The sequence below is a fragment of the Hypomesus nipponensis genome, chromosome 18, assembly GCF_054491055.1.
Source record: "Hypomesus nipponensis isolate SF chromosome 18, ASM5449105v1, whole genome shotgun sequence".
NCBI classification, from domain to species: Eukaryota; Metazoa; Chordata; class Actinopteri; order Osmeriformes; family Osmeridae; genus Hypomesus; species Hypomesus nipponensis.
In genome coordinates, this window is record NC_140378.1 from 5,262,674 (window position 1) to 5,282,151 (window position 19,478).

Sequence of the window (19,478 nt, forward strand, 5' to 3'; positions counted from 1 at the left end):
TGGTTTGCAGCTATGTCGGCTGAGCTCTGTTGCGTATTATTCTGCAGTGACAGACAGTCTGCAGGTAAGAATGGGAAGGCTCTCTATATGTCTGTCTGCTTTCACCACAGGGCTACATGGCCACCATGAACTCCAGAGGAACGCCCGAGGACATGAAGGGAAAAGACAAGATTGTGTTTGGAAACATTCACCAGATCTTTGACTGGCACAAAGAGTGAGTGTTGGCTAGTTTGAGGCGATGGCTGTCGATGTAGGGAGGTGTGTGTGTTGCACGTGTAGCTCGTCTGCAATGTGTTACAGTGCATTGCGCAGCAGGGTGTGTGTCGGAAGAGTGTGTTATGTCCGTACTCGTTGGTGAGTAGACCACTAACTGTCCCTATGCATTTGTGTGTGTGTGTGTCTTCCTTTCTGTCTAGCTATTTTACGGCAGAACTGGAGAAGTGTGTGTCTGAACCAGAGAGACTAGCCCAGCTCTTCATCAAACACGTGAGTCTGGTCTGACGTGCACACACACACACACACAACCTTGTCAGCCAGAGGCGTCAACTCTCGCTTCGCGGCCGCGTTTGGTGACGGGAACTAACTGTACTGAAAGAAGAAGAAGAAGAAGAAGAAGAAGAAGAAGAAGAAGAAGAAGAAGAAGAAGAAGAAGGGGGAAAAAAGCACGCGCTAGCTTCTCGTGTTTATCCCCCACCGTGGTATCTCTCTCCTTATCTCTCTCCCTCTCGATCTCTCCCCTTCAGCCAGCTCCCCCCCCTTTCCCCTTCCCTGTTATTGATACGCCTCAGGCAGAGCTTGGCAGCACTGTTTTCACAGCCACTCGGACCTGCCCTGCTCCCCACTGGGCCGCTCCGTCCAGGAAACCCAAACAGAGACAACACCGGCCCCGACAAAGACCGCAGGAATAAGACCAGCAATAATAAACAGCTGGCTAAGCCGTTTGATATGGGAGGCTATTTTCTGATTGTTGAAAAAAAAAGGAAAAAAAAGAAACGGAAGGGAAGGGAAGGCGTGCCTAGGATACAGAGGAGTTTGCTTCTGGAAGTGGAGCAGGCAGTAGATGAATAAAACCCAGACGTCGGCTTCATTCGATTTGAGCTAATTGGTTCAGAGGCGGCACGTGCTCACAAAGCTGTAATGTCAGTTGTTCTGACCAATTTTGGTCAGGATGAAACGGATTCAGTTCAAATCTCGGGGGCGTCTCTTCCTGTCCTCCTCCCCCTTCTCTCTTTGGGCTCTTTCAACAGTTCAGTAAGACGGAACCCTCTGGGTAATGAACTTAAAAAGCCTGAGGGGGAATAAAGGGACTCGTAACTAAATCTACGCATGGTGTCAAACTGTGAAAACAAGCAGACTGAGGCACATATTAGCCGTAATCAGAAGCAGAGATGAGGTGAGGCTGAGCCAGTCTCAACACACGTGCACTCTTACAGCACTGTACACACATCCACGCCAACACCTCACACTGAAAACTTCAAACACTTCCCCAGTAGAATTAACTCCAGCAGGCACTGCAATGTGACGTCGCCAGCAGGTTATATTAATTTGAAATCCATAGATGTAGGACATACAGTACATACATATCGTCTGCGTCTAATCTTATCACCTATCCCGACATTACGCAGCATCTGTACCCAAGAAGGATTTTAGAGTTCATTCAAAACCGTTTTACCGGATCACAAACTTCATAAAAAGACCTCAAAATCCAATGGTCACACGAGGTCAGAAAATACATTATGAGGACATCTGTTACAGCTGACATGTGCCCTCCTGGCAGGGCAGGTGCATCCTTTCAACCACGGGCCAAACATCTTTACCTCCACAGAAACCTTGGGTTTTTAGGCATATCATATTACATGTATGCATGTCAATAATATAAGCTACACAATGTTTGGGGTACAAGATTATAGTTTTTACTGGAGTAATTCTAGAATAGCATAATGACATGGGATCAGGAAAGAGCACAAATGATCTTATACAACATTTCCAGGAACTACCTTTGTGTGCTTTATTTACTAGCTGTAAAAGACCCAGTACAGGTCAAGGGCAAGTGGCTTCAGAGACATAGGAATGGACAGTGTGAAAGATGCAGCTGAGAGCTCCAGCTCTGGAAGTTGCTGGCTGTAAGCTACAAAATGCAGCAGTGGGGCTCCAGTTACATTGAGGATTACCAGGCTAAATTATACATGTCGTGCTGCTCGTTCACACGTAACTCCTGGGCCTGCGCTCTGCCACCAATTAGTCTCGCAAAACGAGCCCTCGTTAAACAGAACCGGCTTTGAAACCACCGGCTTTGACAAATACTGGTCTCGTTAATACTTTCCATCGGAAATGACACAAACGAGGGATGCAATGCAACACAGATTTCTTTCGCGTGTTGATTTGAATCCAATGTCAGTCCTAAAAAAATGGATTCGTTTCCCCTGCTCAAATTGAGCGTGAGGATGGTGTGTTGAAGTGTGTTTGGCTTGTGTTCTGCAGGAGAGGCGTCTTCACATGTATGTGGTGTACTGTCAGAACAAGCCTAAGTCAGAACACATTGTCTCCGAGTACATTGAGACCTACTTTGAGGTGAGCAACATTACACACACACACACACACACACATGGCCCCACTAGGATGGCAATCGTTCGAACAAGCACACACAATGTAATATCATTGCAAGGATAAGGAACAATGCCAAGTGGATAGAACATCGTTGAGCAGATGTAATATTGACTTCTTTCGCTGGATTACATGTTACAGTGAGTCTTGACTCCGGAGAATCAGCTGGAGAGTTGTTGTGCATCACGTCAGGGCACATGGGGGGGTAGAAATAACATTGAGTGAGAAGAATCTTTTATTTACGTGTCACCAAACCCTCCAGTTATGTTTTTTGATGTGGCCACTACAAACACGTCATGCTCCGGTATATCACGTCGTATGAAGTCCTGAACGCATCATGTTTCCTCCTCGCGTCTGTCAGGAGCTTCGACAGCAGCTGGGCCACAGGCTGCAGCTCAACGACCTGCTCATCAAGCCTGTCCAGAGGATCATGAAGTACCAGCTGCTGCTGAAGGTGAACCACAGGCCACCGGCCGTCACACACACACACACCACGCACACACATGCCACAGACACACACACACCACGTCCACACAACAGAGTAATAACACCTCGTCAGTCTAATTCAATGTGGAAACACACATCAAATAGATTCAAACACGTGTCGGCTTAAAACACGTTTGTTCAATTCTATGGATCGTGCCAGCCTTCAGCCGGTGCACCCCCCCCTGTGCAGATCAAGGACTGAAATAACCCTGTTAAACCATCTCCCAGATGTCCTCGCCTCCTCATTACTAGTAAACGTCCATTGTTGTTAACCGTGATGTCGTAATGGTGCTGTGTTCATGTCAACAGGACTTCCTGAAGTATTACACCAAGGCAGGGATGGACACAGAGGAGCTGGAGGTGGGGGTTCTCACTCCACACATGCTACATTCACGACCAGCTGCGTTCTCTTTGAGACCATTGAAAAAGAGCATGTCGTGATACTGTTTCAGTATTGTGTATGCATTTGCCGTAGGTAAGGAAGTGATGTAGAATTGCAGTTAGTGCCGTAACACTAACCCCTCTCTCGTTCTCCATGTCTCTTCTGTTATAGAAAGCCGTAGAGGTCATGTGCTTTGTGCCCAAACGCTGCAATGACATGATGAACGTGGGTCGACTACAAGGCTTTGAGGTACCAGCCAATGGACTATAAGATTTAAACTCCTTGCCCAAAAACACGATCCTGTGAGAGTTTGTATTTTCTCCCGTGAACCAATGGCTGTCTTCCGACTTGTTGTCCCCAGGGGAAGATCACAGCCCAGGGGAAGCTCCTTCAGCAGGACACCTTTACCGTTATCGAGCAGGACAGCAGCTTCCTGTCCCGCGCCAAGGAGAGGCGGGTCTTCCTGTTTGAGCAGCTGGTCATTTTCAGCGAGCCCATTGACCGCAAGAAAGGTTTCTCGTTGCCGGGCTACATCTTCAAGAGCAGCATTAAGGTTAGTCTGTTCTCTAACCCTCTTAGATTCAAAATACTCAACACGCGAACGAAAGAGTTGTCTGGTCGACAACGGTTGTTAAAAAGCAACCTGTTTTTCTGGACAAATAAAATGATGTCACACAGGTAATGAGTTACATAACAGATACAAACAACACGAAGGCTTGCGCAACCGGTTGTGCGATGACGAGGCCCGTTTTTTCTTGGAATTCGTGCATCTTGTTCCCTGCGCGAGGCGTTTAATGACCTGCACCGCATGAGGTCCTCTCAGCAGATGCTAGTCAGATGGGATTTGTTCCAGGTGAGCTGTCTCGGGGTGGAGCCCAGCGTGGAGGGGGAGCCAGGACGCTTTGTGCTGACGTCTCGCGGGACCGACGGCAGCGTGGTGCGCTTCCAGCTGCAGGCCGCCTCGGCAGAGGTGGCCACGGCTTGGGTCGATGCCGTGGGGCACATCCTGGAGACCCAGCGCAACTTCCTCAACGGTAGGAGGAGAAAACATTCGAACCCTTCGTAACCAACCTTGACCAGACCGTTCAGGGGCCTTTTATATTTAACACTGAGAGACTTTTACCGGTCGAGTAATAAGAGCCCATGCACTCTGCATAAAGGGTGTGAAGGCTGACTGAGGGGGGTTTAACTGGGCTGGACACAGTCCATAAAATCCCAGCACTGATTTGACCTCGAAACAGATGGAAGGATTAGACAATCACAGACGCTTACAGAAATGCGGGGCACTTTTAGAGCCTTTTTTTACATTTAAATCTATGTTCCTCTCTGTCTCTCCACACAACATCCAGCCCTGCAGTCGCCTATCGAGTACCAGCGCCGCGAGAGCAAGTCCAACAGCCTGGGCCGCAGCATGAGGCCCACGCTGTCCTCCACCGCCGCCCTGCGGCCTCACTCCTCAGCCTCCATCGACCGCCAGCGCCTGCCCTGCCTGCGCTCCTACAACACGTCCCTGCCCACCCTCTACCTGCCCAGCCAGGGCCAGAGCCAGGCCCCCGCTGACAGGCACCGCGAGGTGAGGGCCCGTGTTTGACAACAAACAGAGGGAGGCTGTCGGGGCCCGCTGGGCCAGTCAGACTGGAATGGCCTCCAGCCAAGCCTGACGGACTATATACTGCTCTGACATAGATGGTGTTCACAGGTGATATGGGATGCACACTGTAGCAATGACCAGTACAGGTCCTGGTGCAAATGGACAGAGGGAACATACAACATTGACACAAATGACATCAAAGATAGTGCCCCCTAGTCTTGATTATATAATAGTATCAGCACCTAACAGTTTTGCGTTTCATAAGAATAACAGAATTGCCTTTCACAAGAGGAACTGTTTGTTGTTTTTCTTCATAGTTGTCTGCTCTCGTTTGCTTTTGTAGTCTACACTGGTTCATAATTGCCAAGCGGAGGTCAACTCCCAGACAGTGTCCCCATCGCACATTCAGCTGGCCTTCCCTGACCAGGCTGTGCCGCTACACTGCCAAACTGTCACCAACGGGTTGTTCGGCCCCGTCATGCAGAACACACAGGTACGAACACACACACTTAATTACTTAATTAAGTGACAATTTGTTCTGAGAAACTGATTTTAGTAAATTGGAATTATACTTCATTATATTTATAGTCTGGGATAACTAGCCTTGTCTGTAAGATGAACAGCAAACCAAGCCAACAGAAATTTACTTATAAAGGAAACTAATTGGTCGGTGAAGGAAGGAAGATAATTCTAGCATGCTCATTACTGTTAATTAAAAGAGGAGAGGCTTTAATGAATCTGGGCCATTTGTTCTCAGACATGTGGAGGGGGAAGCCAAAAGGTGTGCTGTTCCACCCCCTGTTGGACAAAATGAAAGTTGGAACACAAAAAAAAATTGCAAAACGCATTTTTATCGAGAAACGGACAACAACTTTAGAGAGGGATTCCAAAATGAAATGATGGCTAAGACTTTTCTATTGCACAATGTTGTGCCGTCGGCACAAGTGTGGCTCAATCCCCCCACAATGGACACACAGCATATATCCTCATCCATCCATCTTGCACATAGCTGTCACCGTCTGGCCGGGTCAACAATAGGGGCTGTCCTGCGGTCTGGTTCAGAACCATCATGGACTACATCTCCCTCTGTCAACACTTTGCACTTGTCTCTTGGTGGCCTGGCACTAAGAGACAGAGCAGTGCTTTGTTGTAGTTTCGGCAGTGTTTACTTAGGCTGGATGGGCTGGGCTTGTAACAAACAGGAAGGAGACCACGCCGGAGGAGGAAGTCAGAGATGCCTATCAAAGGGCTTGATTGTTCTCTTATAAACATATGGGAGAGATGCATGGAATTGAAACATTGGCGTGACTAGTTTTGTAAACAGCAAAAACAAATCATTATATTTTAAACAAAGTTCTTCATATAACTTCTTTTTTTTGTTGTTGCTGAATGCACACAGTAAATATCTGTGGCTATTTGTCTCTTTGGTAAAAAAAAAAAAAAAAAGGTTTCATTTGGATGACTGCGTTTCCTAATACAGTGTCTTCCCCAGCAGAGAGCAGGAGAGGGCTGTCGCAGGGGCCTTCCTGAGGCTGGAACCCACACTCCCGTGGTCGGCACTGCCCCTTCCTCTGGACGGCGCTCCAGCAACCTGACCCAGCTGGCTGAGGACGACCTATGAACTCTGAGGGGGAGGGGGGGGGGAGGGGGGAGGAGGGGGGGTGGTCTCTGGGGGCCGGTAGCCCTCGCAGACTGGCGGCGAAAGCTGGGCCTGCTCCTCTTCAGCTTTCCGAGACCCTCTGCCTTCTCCCTGATGTTCCCCCCGAAAGCACAAGCCAGGAGAGCGATGAAGAAATGACACATGCGACTGTAGTTTTCGGTTGGGGCGCTTGTCAGCTTAAGGGAAACTTCCTTTCACCCCCGCTACTACGTGCTTGACCGTGGAGGAGTTGAGTGGAAGGACGCTCGCCGGACACGTGAGGCGATGACTGGGCGATGACTCATGTTCGTTTGTTTTTTTTCCAAGAATTTCTATATACTGTATATTCTGTCTTTTAAAGGGCAAGGTGAAGAAAAAGGACCATTCCTGATTGGGAAGACCACTGGAGGTCGCTTGTGTGAAGTGTACGTGTGTAAATATGCGCGTGTGTATGTGTGTATGCGTGTTGGTATGGCGCGTGTGTGTGCAAGTGTAGAGTTTGCACAGGATAGGCGGTGTATCTTGTAAACATGCAGATGATTCCCCTTGTAGTCTCTGTTTCCCCTGAGAGGGACAATGGAAATGAGTGTGTGTTGACTTCTTTGGTTCCTTCAACCTGCTGGTTCTCTGATTGCCATGTCCGAGGACAAAACAGGACTATTTACAGGCTTTTCAAAACGTGTCCAAACAGTGCGATAGCCCCTCCCACACAAGACAAGCAACCAAAGCAGAAGGTCGACAAACACACTCGATCGGGATAGAGCAGATGTGAAGTCATCTGACATTCATGCAACAGAACAGAAGCTCCTGGCGTCTGCCGTGGCGTATCAAAAGGGCGGGAACTCTCCCATGCTCTCTTATTCCGTTTGAGTGTTTCCACTGAAGTATGGCTGCTGTTTGATCCAGACCAGAAAGGGGGTAAGGGAGCCCCCTAGAGGCCTCGCACCTGGGTGATGTCAAGGGAGGGCCTCGGTCATGAACACGGCAACCTACAGCTTGTCTCTTGGTTGGACGTGCAAGAATGTGAGAGGGACTACAATGTCTACGGCCAAAACTCCAGTCCTCCTGGAGCCTAGGTTGTTGTATCAAATGGAGCTGTGTTCTCTGCCAAGATGGGAGTTATTTGACGTGGTTTAAGATGAAATGTGCTAAAATAGCTAACGGTCCAAACAGCCTTAATTTTTCTATTACTTTTTGCTACCACACAAAATTCTGCTGAGCCTGCATCTCTAAGCAGCTTCGATTGGACACTATTAATTAACTGGATAATTGGTCAATAAATGGAGAAACTTTTAATAGAAAATGCTGAATCTGCATGCGACACTTGTGCCAAAACTGAGGGGCTTCAGATTTCACACTCGTCTTCTCAGTTCAGTTACTGCTGCCACTATTGTGTATAGCGAAGACAAAAAAAAACGTCCTCATAAACTTGAGACCTCTGCTTATATACATGTCAAAGTGTTGGTGTTATTTTAGGATTGCCAATTATATTCTCAAATTGCAAACTGAAGCCATGCATCATTGATACAGTAACAAGAGTGAGGGGGTTAGGTAGTCTAAACTCACACCTGTACATTAAGCTGCGTTACTGCTCATGGCCAGCAGAGGGGCCTACAATGCTTTTACAGTTCCCCTGGCAAGCTTCGCAGTGAAGATCAATTGGCTTCAGTATCAATGTACCGCAAGCAAACTTTGCCTTTTACATTTGATCCCTAAATAATCCATATTAAACGAGTGATATTCTAAAAACAAATCTGGTGTAAGACTTAATTTGTGATTTCCCTCCTGTTTTACAAACTGTTGTATTTGATTTAATTTTTATGATCAAGTATTGGTGTAAGTTACGTAAAGATCCACTACAACCTGGATAAACAGAGAGACTTAAGATCAAGGGACAGTATGTTAAGATGCCAAGTTTCACTGAGTAGACTCTATATCATATCAAATAAAAGAAGTGTCTTTTTTCTGGGAACATGTTTTGGTGTGTCTTCTTCATGTGTCTGTATCTAAATGTTACGGGTTAGTTAAGGGACTAACCTTGTTAGAATAAAGGAATTAGAATAAAGGCAGTGACAACTGGGTGGATGCAAGGGGAGCTCATTTGAACAATTTACTTAAAAAGAAACAGCCTTTCTCACTGAGAGAAAAAGGCATGGAATTTCACGTTTCAATTGACGCCCCCTCCCCCCCCCCCCCCCCCCCCAAAGAGAAACTTCAAACAGCCCCAAAGACAAAGAGAAGCAACCCCTGGACCAGCAGACATCTGGTTGGTTCAGCCCAGAATAAAGGGCCATTCTGCAGCAGTAAACCCTGGCCTGATCGTAACACGCCTGTGATATATGGACGCCGTGGAGAAAGGGGGGCGAGGGTATTAACTTTCACAAGGGTGCAGAATCAAAGGGAGTTCCTGTCACCACCAAGGGGGTCTTAACAACAGGGGTCCCATTCAGAGGGGATTCCTCCCAAGTGCCCTCTGTTGCATCTGTTGACTCGATCTCATGCATTGGGTGAAAGAAAACACTCATTAAAGCCACATGACTGTGAACTTGATTGCAGAAGGCAAGACAACTGCCCCTCTGTCAATGGGCTCAGTATTTACTTTGAGGTGCAAGATCTGACAACATTCTAAACATCCTCTTTCCTTTATGCCCGCAGATTGCCGCTATTTGTATTCTGAATGCGATCCAATTATCATTGAAATAAAATGAGATGTTTTTGTGAATGGAATGCCATTCCTCAATCTTCACACGTTGGGTGAATTAGACAGTAAGCACTCAACTTTGAATATCTATGACAGAATGTCTTAAGGCAAAGTAAACCATGTTAACACATTTGAAGACGACGATAGAATTTGTTTTGGCACAAAACTATGTTTATTAAAATGTACATGCATTTTTGTTGTAGGGCAAATATACACATTATCTACAAGAGGCTTACACATTTAAATTTATGTCCTATATTCCACAGCAATGGCAACTCACGCAAGGATTAAATATATTAATCATTTTGCAGATACAAAAAAAAGAATTCATTTTCACTTTCAGCACCGGTCTCATCCTCCACTGGTAGATTCATTAAATACTTTGTTGAATAATCAACAGCAAACAAGGTCATTCAACTGGAGACTCCAAAAGACTGGAGCAACTCACCTTGTTAGTACAAATACAATGTTCAAATCATTGTGGACTTTAAATTGCATATTGTGAATTCCAGTGTAGAGACAACTCAAAATGTGAAATGTGCATCATCTTATATTCTACATTTTGTTCCTGAGCCCCACATACCTTCATCAAATGTATTTAAAACATGTTTAAGTGAAATGATATGGGAAAGCCTTGTACTGCTGCTGATTTAAACAGGCAAAAACGTATCTCTAATGTTGTCTGTTAAACGCCTGGAAAGAAAATCACTGCTTTGTTATTGTTGCATGAAATTCTTAAATTGAAGTCTCAAAATTCCTTGAACTCAAATAAACTCCTTATCGAGTGTATTGCTCCTTACATTAGTTGTCCTAAAATACCTCAAAACACATATTGTGGTAACAATATGATGAGGGATCAGACCAACGCTGAAGTGAAACGTATGGCTTTGCCTACAGAAATTGAGAAAGAGAAGCTGTGACGAAATGCTTGTCTTCCTGTCCCCAGTTAGTTAAACACAGTCTCCTCATCTCTCTCTCTCTCTCTCTCTCCCCTTCTCTCTCTGTTCAGTGTGAAGTGGCCCCCTCTTACTCTCTCTTGATGTTGGTGAGAAGGGGGTCAGAGGAGCCGTGCTGGGAGGGCTGTCCAGCCCTGGTCTTCCTGCCCTGGTGGGTCTTGACGTGTTTGGACAGGTGATCGCTCCTCATGAACCTCTTGCCGCACTGCTGGCAGCCGAAGCGCTTCTCCCCGGTGTGCGTGCGCAGGTGGCGCTGCAGCTCGTCCGAGCGCGTGAAGCTCTTGCCGCAGAAGAGCCAGTTGCAGACGAAGGGCCTCTCCCCGGCGTGCCAGCGCAGGTGGGCCTTCAGGTGGGACGTCTTCTTGTACACCTTGCCGCACTCGGGGATGTGGCAAATGTGCAGGCGCTTCTTGCCAAACTCCAGCCCGCCGCCGTTGGCCTGGCAGTTGGGGCACTTGCAGCGGCGGCAGCGGCGCGTGGAGCTCAGCAGGCCTTTGGAGGTGCCCTGGAGGAGGGCGGCGATCTGGGGCTGGTGGCCCAGGACCAGCTGCCTGCCCAGGGAGAAGTGGTGGTTGGCGGGAGTGGCGTTAGTCTGGGGGAGGCTCCACCACTGCTGGCCCTCCTCCATGTGAGCCCCGGAGAGGTGGTGCCTGGCAGAGGAGTTCTGGAGGAAGCTGGGGAAAGTCTGCCCCACTGTGTTGTGTTGAGGGTAGTAGGGGCCATTGCCCTGCGACTGAGAGGAGAGCACCTTGACGGGGGACAGCTCAAACGAATAGGCGGACGGGGGCTCCGCTGGAGGGGTAAGAGGCAGCTCGTGGTGGTGGTGGTGATGGTGGTGATGGAGGTGGGGGTGAGGGCCCAGGCCAGGCTGCATGTTGCCAGGGAACTGGACCTTGGGCACGGTGAAGGTCATCTGGTGGGAGGCCAGGCCGGCACTGGGGGCCACCTCGTTGCTCCAGAGTTGGAACATCCCTGTGGTGGAGCTCACCGCCCCCTCGTAGGGGAACTGGGCACTCTCTGAGGCCACAGTGCCACCCACCTGCCAGGCCTGGCTGCAGGTGGTAGCCAGGAATGACAGAGCGTTAGGGGCTCCCTCTGGGGAGGAGCTGGGAGTGCGGTCCTAAGAAGAAGAAAAACAGACAAAAAGAAAATGATTCATTTTTACATGCCACATTTAAGTAAGTGTAGCCTACAGTTAAACACAATGCACACAACAGTAACAGAACATACATTGAAAAAATATTCCAAATAGGTTTAATAAATTCTCAACCCAAAGAAATCAATGACATTTCTATTAATTTAAAACGCAGATCTACATGTTTCTTGGTAAATTAATAAACAGTCCCTAACTAACTAGTAATCAACCAATTTTAGAATGCTCATGAGCCTTCTAAAATCATCTCAACTCACTCATGAGTTTCTTTATGCAGAATCTACGTCAATCGAATCAAGTATATTTACTAAAATGTACAAACCTGCAAAAAGGTATGCAAGAAGTTGTCAGTCCTCTGTATAGTCAGCGCAGCCATCTGTCCACGCGCTCCGTGTCTCCGCACCTGCAAGACGAGCCGCGAGGAGAGGCAGCGACGCACGAATTAAACCAAGTACAAGCAGCTGTGAAGGGAAGTGATTCACACACACACACACACTCGGGTCCAGAAGGACCGCCAAACTGAGCAGTCCAAGACAGAGCACGAATAATCCAGTAATTCAAGTTTTCCTTGTTCCGCTTGGCAACAATTTTAGAGGTCTGAGAAGATAAACTCTTTCCAGTTTACTTTTTTCCAAACCAGTCGCCTTCATACGACGAGAGTGCCTTGTGAAGTGCGAGGAAAGTATCGCAATAAATCCTCTGGATCATTTCAAACACGCCTGGGCTGCATCTTCTCTTTATAGAGAGAAAAGGTCCTCTCAACGGGGTCTCTTAAGTATGTTCCAGGAGAACCAGTCAATAGAGAGATGTGAGGGAGGGAAGGGGGAGGAGGGAGGGGGGGGTTACATTGACAGTTTGGTGAGGGGGTGGGCTGCTGATAATTTCACTCCATTTCAACCAAATGCTGACCCCAGGAAATAAACCCTTCTGCCATTGTCTTGAAAAAGTTTAAGGTCACGGAGATCCGCAGTGTCAAAGTAATTGTGAATGAATACAACATAAATACGAGTTCAGATAACGATTTCTTTCTACTATAACAACGCAAAATCAAGACTTAACTTTGCATTAATACAGCAGGCCTAGAGGAAGATATGTTAGGATTAAATTGATTCATTGGCATAGGCTACAGAACGTTGTCCAAAATGTGTAACAGTTGGCCTACATGAATTGCAAATAATACATTTTTTATAATTGAAAACATTTGATTAGCAGTGAACTCAAAATCAGTTTGCCAAGAGTGATTGAGTGAATTGGGTGCCTGGCATTACTATTAGAGGAATGGATTAACCACCATCAGATAAGATTGAAAAAAACTTATGGTCAGAAAATTATTTTATATCTGAGGCAATCAAAACATTTTTGGTTACATATGGGGGACTAGGGATTAATTTAATTGACTGTGGTTCACTTGTCTGTCCTGGGAGATTTTAGGCGGTGACCCAAGCAAGTCACAGCACCCTTGCATGAAATGTTTACCCTCACAAAGCTAATTGATAAAACCTAATCAAAGGCTCCTGGGTTCTCACTGGTGGGTGACATGTCAAATAGCTCTCCCTGCATGACATTCTCACATTTCAGGGTTCAAGCAGAGGCCACCTCAGATCACACCCATTTAATGCAGATTGAGGTTTAATCTAATTCTGTAAGTCTGTTCACCATTACAATGTTAAGAGCTTAAATCCAAGCCGGGAACTCATTTCTCATGTAAATAGCAGAGCTTCAATGCTCTGCTCCCTTCCTAACAGGTCGGGATTCTCATTCATAGACAGGATGATTGACCTTTGTCAATTCTTTTTATCTGACCTAAAATATCTTGAAAAATTTAAATTAATCTGTTATATAAAAAATAAATATGGATGTGAATTTATCCAAACAGTTTATTGCAAATCAAACCATACTTTATTTTGCAGATTAAGATACTATATATTTGTGTGATAATTTAGAGTTCCGCATCATTCGAAAAAGGATGTTTAAAAACAAAACTACTGATGTACATGCATTCTGACAAATCCTGTTGTGTAAATTAGCTATGACATTGAAAGAAAGAAATACAGTGAATGTAGATCCCATTCTCTATCTCAGTAAAAGGGTCTTTTTTAATTGGTTGAATAAACACTACATGATATCCATTGTTGATATTTTTTACACATCTCGTTTAAAATCTCTCCATAATATTTTACATTCACAGAGGGTATTTGTATCTAAAGAGCTGGTTATAAACTCCCTAAGCAACCTCGAATGTCTAATTGTGTAATACATACAGGCAAAAAGCCCCATTTGACGCAGAGATAAAATAAAACTATTACGATTAAAGTAACAGTACAGTAATAAAAGAGTCAAACAAAATAATGATTTGAAGGAAGACATCAAATATGAGTGTGTCTCCCAGGCAGAGGCAGGCTGGCTGTGTCTCTCCCCGTGCTTTATTACGGAGCACAAGTTGTTAATTACCCTGATTCTTATTTCCTGTCCCCACACCGCGCCCCTCCCTCCCCGCACCCCCCCTCCGCCCCACCCCCACTGTACCGACTGCCTCCCAGATGAGTGGCTTTGAAGTGCAAAGTACTCTCTCCTCACTTTGAACTGTGAAAACAATGCTCATGTGGTGGTGCTTACCTTCCCCATGTTACCTCATTTAAATAGACCTGGATACGGCTTCCACAGTTTTCAAGGGAAAACTCATTTCCAGAGAAAAAAGGGGTCCCTGTGTTCATTAAACAGCTGTTGAGAGGGTTGATCAGGCCTGCAGCCTCACATACACGCTGGGCCTCCGTGACAGAGGGGCCTCGAGCCATGGCAAAAACCAAGGAGGTCTGGGCCATCTTTTATGACATCATTGTAACATCTTAACCATTTAAAGAATTCAAATAAAAGACTTCTCTTTAGGTGGCAAACTGATTGCAAACCACATCCAAGTGAGAACATTACACAACAGCTGTTTGTTCGTGTTACACAAACTGAAATCAACACTCGACCCAACTTTATGCATTCAAATGAACTGAATGAATGGTTATTATAAGACATACGTTTGTTTAGCTCATCGTAGATAATCCTGTTTTAGTATCCTGATCAATTCCCTCTTAAAAGCCCTTGAAACAATCCAGAATATGCTAGTGGCTAGTCAAGCTGGTTTTATCATGCCTGGGGGCCAGTTTAAGAGCCTCAGATCACTAAATTGTCCCAGCTGTCCGGGCCATCTGCACTCTAAAAGGCCAACCACAGAGGAGAGGGGCCCTTTGTACTGGTGGCCATGTCAAAAAGCCAATTTTACAACACTGTGCCGACTAAATGACCCTCATGTGACAAACGTGGTCTAATGGATAGGACAGACAGGGAGCATGGAAAAGCCTTCTGCTGAACTGCCTCACTTTTAACCATCCGTCATTTCCCGGACGGCACAAGATGGTCCATGATTACCATGACAGTACTCTGTTTTGGAATGGGGGGGCAACAGCACCAGCTGGACGTTACAGTAGAGTCATTTTTGACTTCATTCAGACGTTTTGTTTCCTGTATCCTGTGGTGAGGTATGGGGAATGGGTGGGAGAATGGAGAAGATGAGTTCATTTAAACACATGGACTTCAGGGCTAGTTAGCACTAGCTTGGCGTTCCAGATGTTCTTCAACTTCCAGGTACACCTATCCTGAAGCAGAAAAACAAATTCACAGTCTGAAAATACAACAGACCTACCTAAATTAATGCTTATTTTCCCAGTAGCTCAATTTATGTTCTCAAGTGTAGGAGGGAAGAAAAGGAGCAGCGCCTCTTCACAGATACAAAAATTCTAGTTTTGAGAATTCACATTGGCGTTTTTTTTAATAATTGTTTTCATCTTTAATACCTCACATCAGTGCACACCTGTCCGTTTGTATGTGTGCAAGTTGGAAAACTCACCAGCCATGGGCCAGACATGGACAGACAGCACACATCTCCACGTGTCAGAGAAAACTTTTATCAATACCAGGAGTACTTGAAGTTTGTTTGCATTTTGTTTTCCGGCACTCTTAACAACTTCAGAAGTCAGATCACAGGAGTGTGTGATCAAAGCGCCTCGCGGTTAGTTCTGGAAACACAGGAGTGCTACGCCACACTTTGATACTCCACATCAATATTTCAATTCAACAATCGCTTGACATGCGCCCGTACTCCCAGAGACGAAAGGGGAGAGAGAGATATCTGGGAAAAGGGGGGCTGAGGAACCTGAGAGAGAGATTGAGATAGAGAGAGAGAGAGAGAGAGAGAGAGAGAGAGAGAGAGAGAGAGAGAGAGAGAGAGAGAGAGAGAGAGAGAGAGAGAGAGAGAGACTGAAGGTTATCATGGCTTCTGCTAACTTCATACTAGTGTTACACAAAGGGCACCCAGGTTCTTTGGCTGGGTTTAGGTCATCGCTTTTAAAGAAGAAAAAAATGAATTTGATTTTGCGTCTGGACCATTCCACGTCCAGTTGATTTTTTATTAAATGTTTTTTTCTGGTGCATTTGACTGCAAGTAATTGATCCGTAATCCCTCAGCCAAGAATCTAAAGGCACGTGCATAATGAGCACATAATGAGCGCCCATAAATTAAAAAATTAAAACAATGATTTGAAGTGGTTCAGTAGGCCCCAAAAAAGGACATCCAAATGATCAACACCAGCCCTAATTTGCCGATACACGGTTTTGCAAGGAGGTCTACCTGTTACAGCACTGTAGATACTGTGTGTCTGTCTTCTGTGCTTCAGACATCAGATCCTCACCACTGGGCAGGTTCCTTATGATTCCAACCTCAAAGAGGCTCAGACTCAAACAGCCCACCGCTGTGTCCTTAATGATACACATCCCCCAGTGCATGGATGTGACATCTAACTATCCTACTGGAGTCTCATCCACACAGAACATTCCAGAGACGCTGCTCCGAGTCACAAGCTGGGAGACGTTTGCAGCTGAGGACCTGTTTCAGGGTTTTTTTTTTTTATATCAAAGCGAGGCAGCACTGGGATGTCACTACTCACAGCGAGATAAAGAAAGACCTGCGACCGAATGTCACTTTGATGGTACTTAATCATTTCATCAATGTGACACTAACTCTGGGAGAAGATATTGACTAGCTTTGCTGGTTTATAAAATGTACTGCCTGATCAGGATTAAAGAGTTGTGACAGAGTGGTGTGAGATGAACCTACTCACACTGCTGTAGAGATTTGTCTTGTAACTTGCTAGGATATAGATGCATGTTATTTGCATCACTAGTATTGTCGAAGTCTATCATTGTGTCACTAAACCAAACTGGATTGGGATTTATTGACACAAAAAAGTATGTACATCAGTAAAAACAAGGCTGTTTTAGCCATTACTGCACTTACCTCCTTTAAGACGATGGACGACGCCAAGGAGTTTACAACCCCCAAGAGAGCTGTACTTCCACATTGTCACAAAGCTTTACGTAGGCTACATTATCAGCATGAAAACAAAGATAATTCACTGAAAGGCCTGTGCATGTCTCCTACACACATCCCTCCAAACCCCTGGTCATTTCACTATTCGTTCTCTCCTGTTTTTCACCGTGTCGTGAACAGGCTCAGAGCGATAAATGGATGCAAATGAATTTTCCTGGTACAGCATTCAAAATGGATGATAACTAATATACTTGTGGGAGGAAAAATTGTTTATTCATGGGGTTTGCTGTGTAAACTCTCTAAAACAACGAATTCCCTACAATAGCTGTCTGGAGAATGCCACGTAATATTAATAATAAAAAAGCGAGGGCAGAAACGAAAGGGAAAAAACTATGGGGTGATCAATCACCAAACGGCTCTGAACACACTCCTACGTACAGGAACAAAAGGTAAATAATTTGTTCCGATGCTTGACGTCGTCCCCTCACGCACGTCAAGTTAATGTGGGTATCGTGTTGGGCTTGGACCGTTGCCAATTCATCTTACAGAGATCCACCGTGGCTAGAGGCTTGTCACACTGATACTGGCGTCTGATCTCAGCTATGTACTCTGATGGGACTCCATGTCACATGACTCCTGGAGGGAGACCAGCAACGGTGGAGGACTTCTCACAGGACATGAATCTGAGGAAACCGTCACAGTTTTTTGGATAGACTTGTCACTAATAATAATGCACACACACACACACACACACCAGTAATCGAGTTTGTTCTTGAGCAATTCCTGTTGGAAAAAAACCCCAAGAGAACCCCCCACATCAAAATGACAGCCCTGGGCTATGGAGCTTAGCATAGGTGGCAATGACTCACTGATTTAGATCAGGTGTATGTCACTCTGAATTTATCAGATAAAGCAAAGGCCTAAACGGATTTCAGGGAAAACAAGAACATTGATTTCTCACTGCTTAGAATCCACATTAAAGTACGGCACTGCAGTTCTAGTACTTCTTTTATGTTGAGTCAGGAGGATCCTAGACTCCAAAACAACAGTAGAGGAGGACTCTCTCCTCTAGGGAGAGTAGTGTCAGGTGGCTGAGCCGTTAGGGAATCAGGCTAGTAATCCGAAGGTTGCAGGTCGATTCCTGGCTGTGACAAATGACGTTGTGTCCTTGGGCAAGGCACTTCACCCTACTTGCCTCGGGGAGAATGTCCCAGTACTTACTGTAGGTTGCTCTGGATAAGAGCGTCTGCTAAATGACTAAATGTATACGTACTCTCTCCTCTACTCTCTCCTCTTGACTCTCATCCTGAGGAGTCAAGGCGGCACCTGTCCAGCCTGGACCAGCTAGCCCTAACCCTGAGGCAGAGGCAGTATCTGCCTCGGGGGGTACAGAGGTGTGCCCCCCAGGGGCATCCGGATCTCTGTGAGCAGGTGCCTCCGGAGCCGTCAGCCGATTGGCCTCTGCAGGCAGCCCAGCCTTCGCCACGAGAGGAGAAGTGTCACCCTGTCACCGCCACGCCATACACACGAGACTCCTACCTTCTTTCTCTCTCTCTTTTTTTGGGGGGGTTGGCATGCGCCGCAAACCGAGCAGAGCTTTTGAGGAGGAGAGGCGAGAAAAGTGACAAGAGAGACTCTTTCATCTGATCCTTGCTGTGTAATTTGCACCTCAGTAAGTTTAATTGATGACTACTGATCAAATGCTTGCCTTTGAAAATCAAATCTTTGGGATTGTTTCCTTCCCCCCCCCCCTTCTCAAATCCGCAAAAATAATTCTTAATGCTCCTGATGAGGGCGTTACTCACTATGGAGTCTACCGATAGATCACTTTTGGGTGAGTTTCATCTCTGGCCTCATTGGAAAAAACCAGAGCCCACCTACAGAACAGGAAACAAATAAACAAGATTCTCTACGTTCGAGAATGTGACTTTTAAACTCAACTGAATGAGAACGTTTTCACAGCGGTGTGGAAGCCGCCTGTTCGTCTGCTGAGTAGCGGTTGGCCCCGGCGGCGCAGTGGCGCGCGCACCCATCCTGCGCTCCACCTCTGGAGGTCTGACCTGAGCTATCAGTGTCACTCAGCCAAATGGATGGTGACAGTCAGGACTTATCAGTGTCAACCCCGCGCTGCTCAGAGGAAGTGAATCGGTTGGTTTACCCACAGCTGAACAGAAGGCTCGGCTTTGCAAAACAAACCCGGCAAACGAACGAACGGAAAAAAAAGGAAAGAAAAAACCCTGAAGAGAGTGATGAAAGAGTAAACAACATGGCCTGGTGACGTGCCCCCACAGCCATGACACTTCCTAAGTAGGTTACCGTGCTGCTAACCCAATTTAACACGTGGGACTCATCTTGTCAGAGGAGCGTGCGAGGAGCTTGACAAAGTTCACATCACTGCAGGACACACATCAGGTGAAAAGTCATCTTTCAAACACGCGCACGCGCGCACTCACACACGCGCGCACACACGCTCAAATACACACGCACGCTCAAACACACACGCACGCTCACACACACACAGATGCACAACACTTGATGTAGGTAAGGACTAAGGAGTCAATCTATTGATGTTGCCTAACTAATTGTAAAGCG

At 46.2% G+C, this 19,478-nt stretch overlaps 2 protein-coding genes across 7 annotated transcripts in view; one reads left to right on the plus strand and one right to left on the minus strand.

The window, feature by feature from the left end:
• Positions 1–6,701, plus strand: part of arhgef25a (Rho guanine nucleotide exchange factor (GEF) 25a) — a 42,991-nt gene extending 36,290 nt beyond the window's left edge. For 5 of the 6 annotated variants that reach the window (XM_084679636.1, XM_084679633.1, XM_084679638.1 and 2 more), the window contains 11 exons: positions 111–214; positions 417–486; positions 2,482–2,571; positions 2,966–3,058; positions 3,400–3,450; positions 3,644–3,721; positions 3,834–4,025; positions 4,326–4,506; positions 4,822–5,045; positions 5,407–5,556; positions 6,556–6,701. In XM_084679636.1, coding sequence (XP_084535762.1) covers positions 111–214; positions 417–486; positions 2,482–2,571; positions 2,966–3,058; positions 3,400–3,450; positions 3,644–3,721; positions 3,834–4,025; positions 4,326–4,506; positions 4,822–5,045; positions 5,407–5,556; positions 6,556–6,684 — 1,362 coding nt within the window. In that variant the 3' untranslated portion in view covers positions 6,685–6,701. The remainder of the gene's footprint in view (positions 1–110; positions 215–416; positions 487–2,481; positions 2,572–2,965; positions 3,059–3,399; positions 3,451–3,643; positions 3,722–3,833; positions 4,026–4,325; positions 4,507–4,821; positions 5,046–5,406; positions 5,557–6,555) is intronic. The other variant, XM_084679637.1, reaches the window with a different exon arrangement.
• A 2,545-nt stretch (positions 6,702–9,246) lies between these two features.
• sp5l (Sp5 transcription factor-like) lies at positions 9,247–11,929 on the minus strand. The gene is made up of 2 exons (XM_084680639.1): positions 11,835–11,929; positions 9,247–11,479 (listed from the first exon to the last, which is right to left on the minus strand). Exons 1-2 carry the CDS (start codon positions 11,886–11,888, stop codon positions 10,430–10,432), a joined length of 1,104 nt encoding a protein of 367 aa, XP_084536765.1. The 5' UTR covers positions 11,889–11,929; the 3' UTR covers positions 9,247–10,429.
• Positions 11,930–19,478: the final 7,549 nt, after the last annotated feature.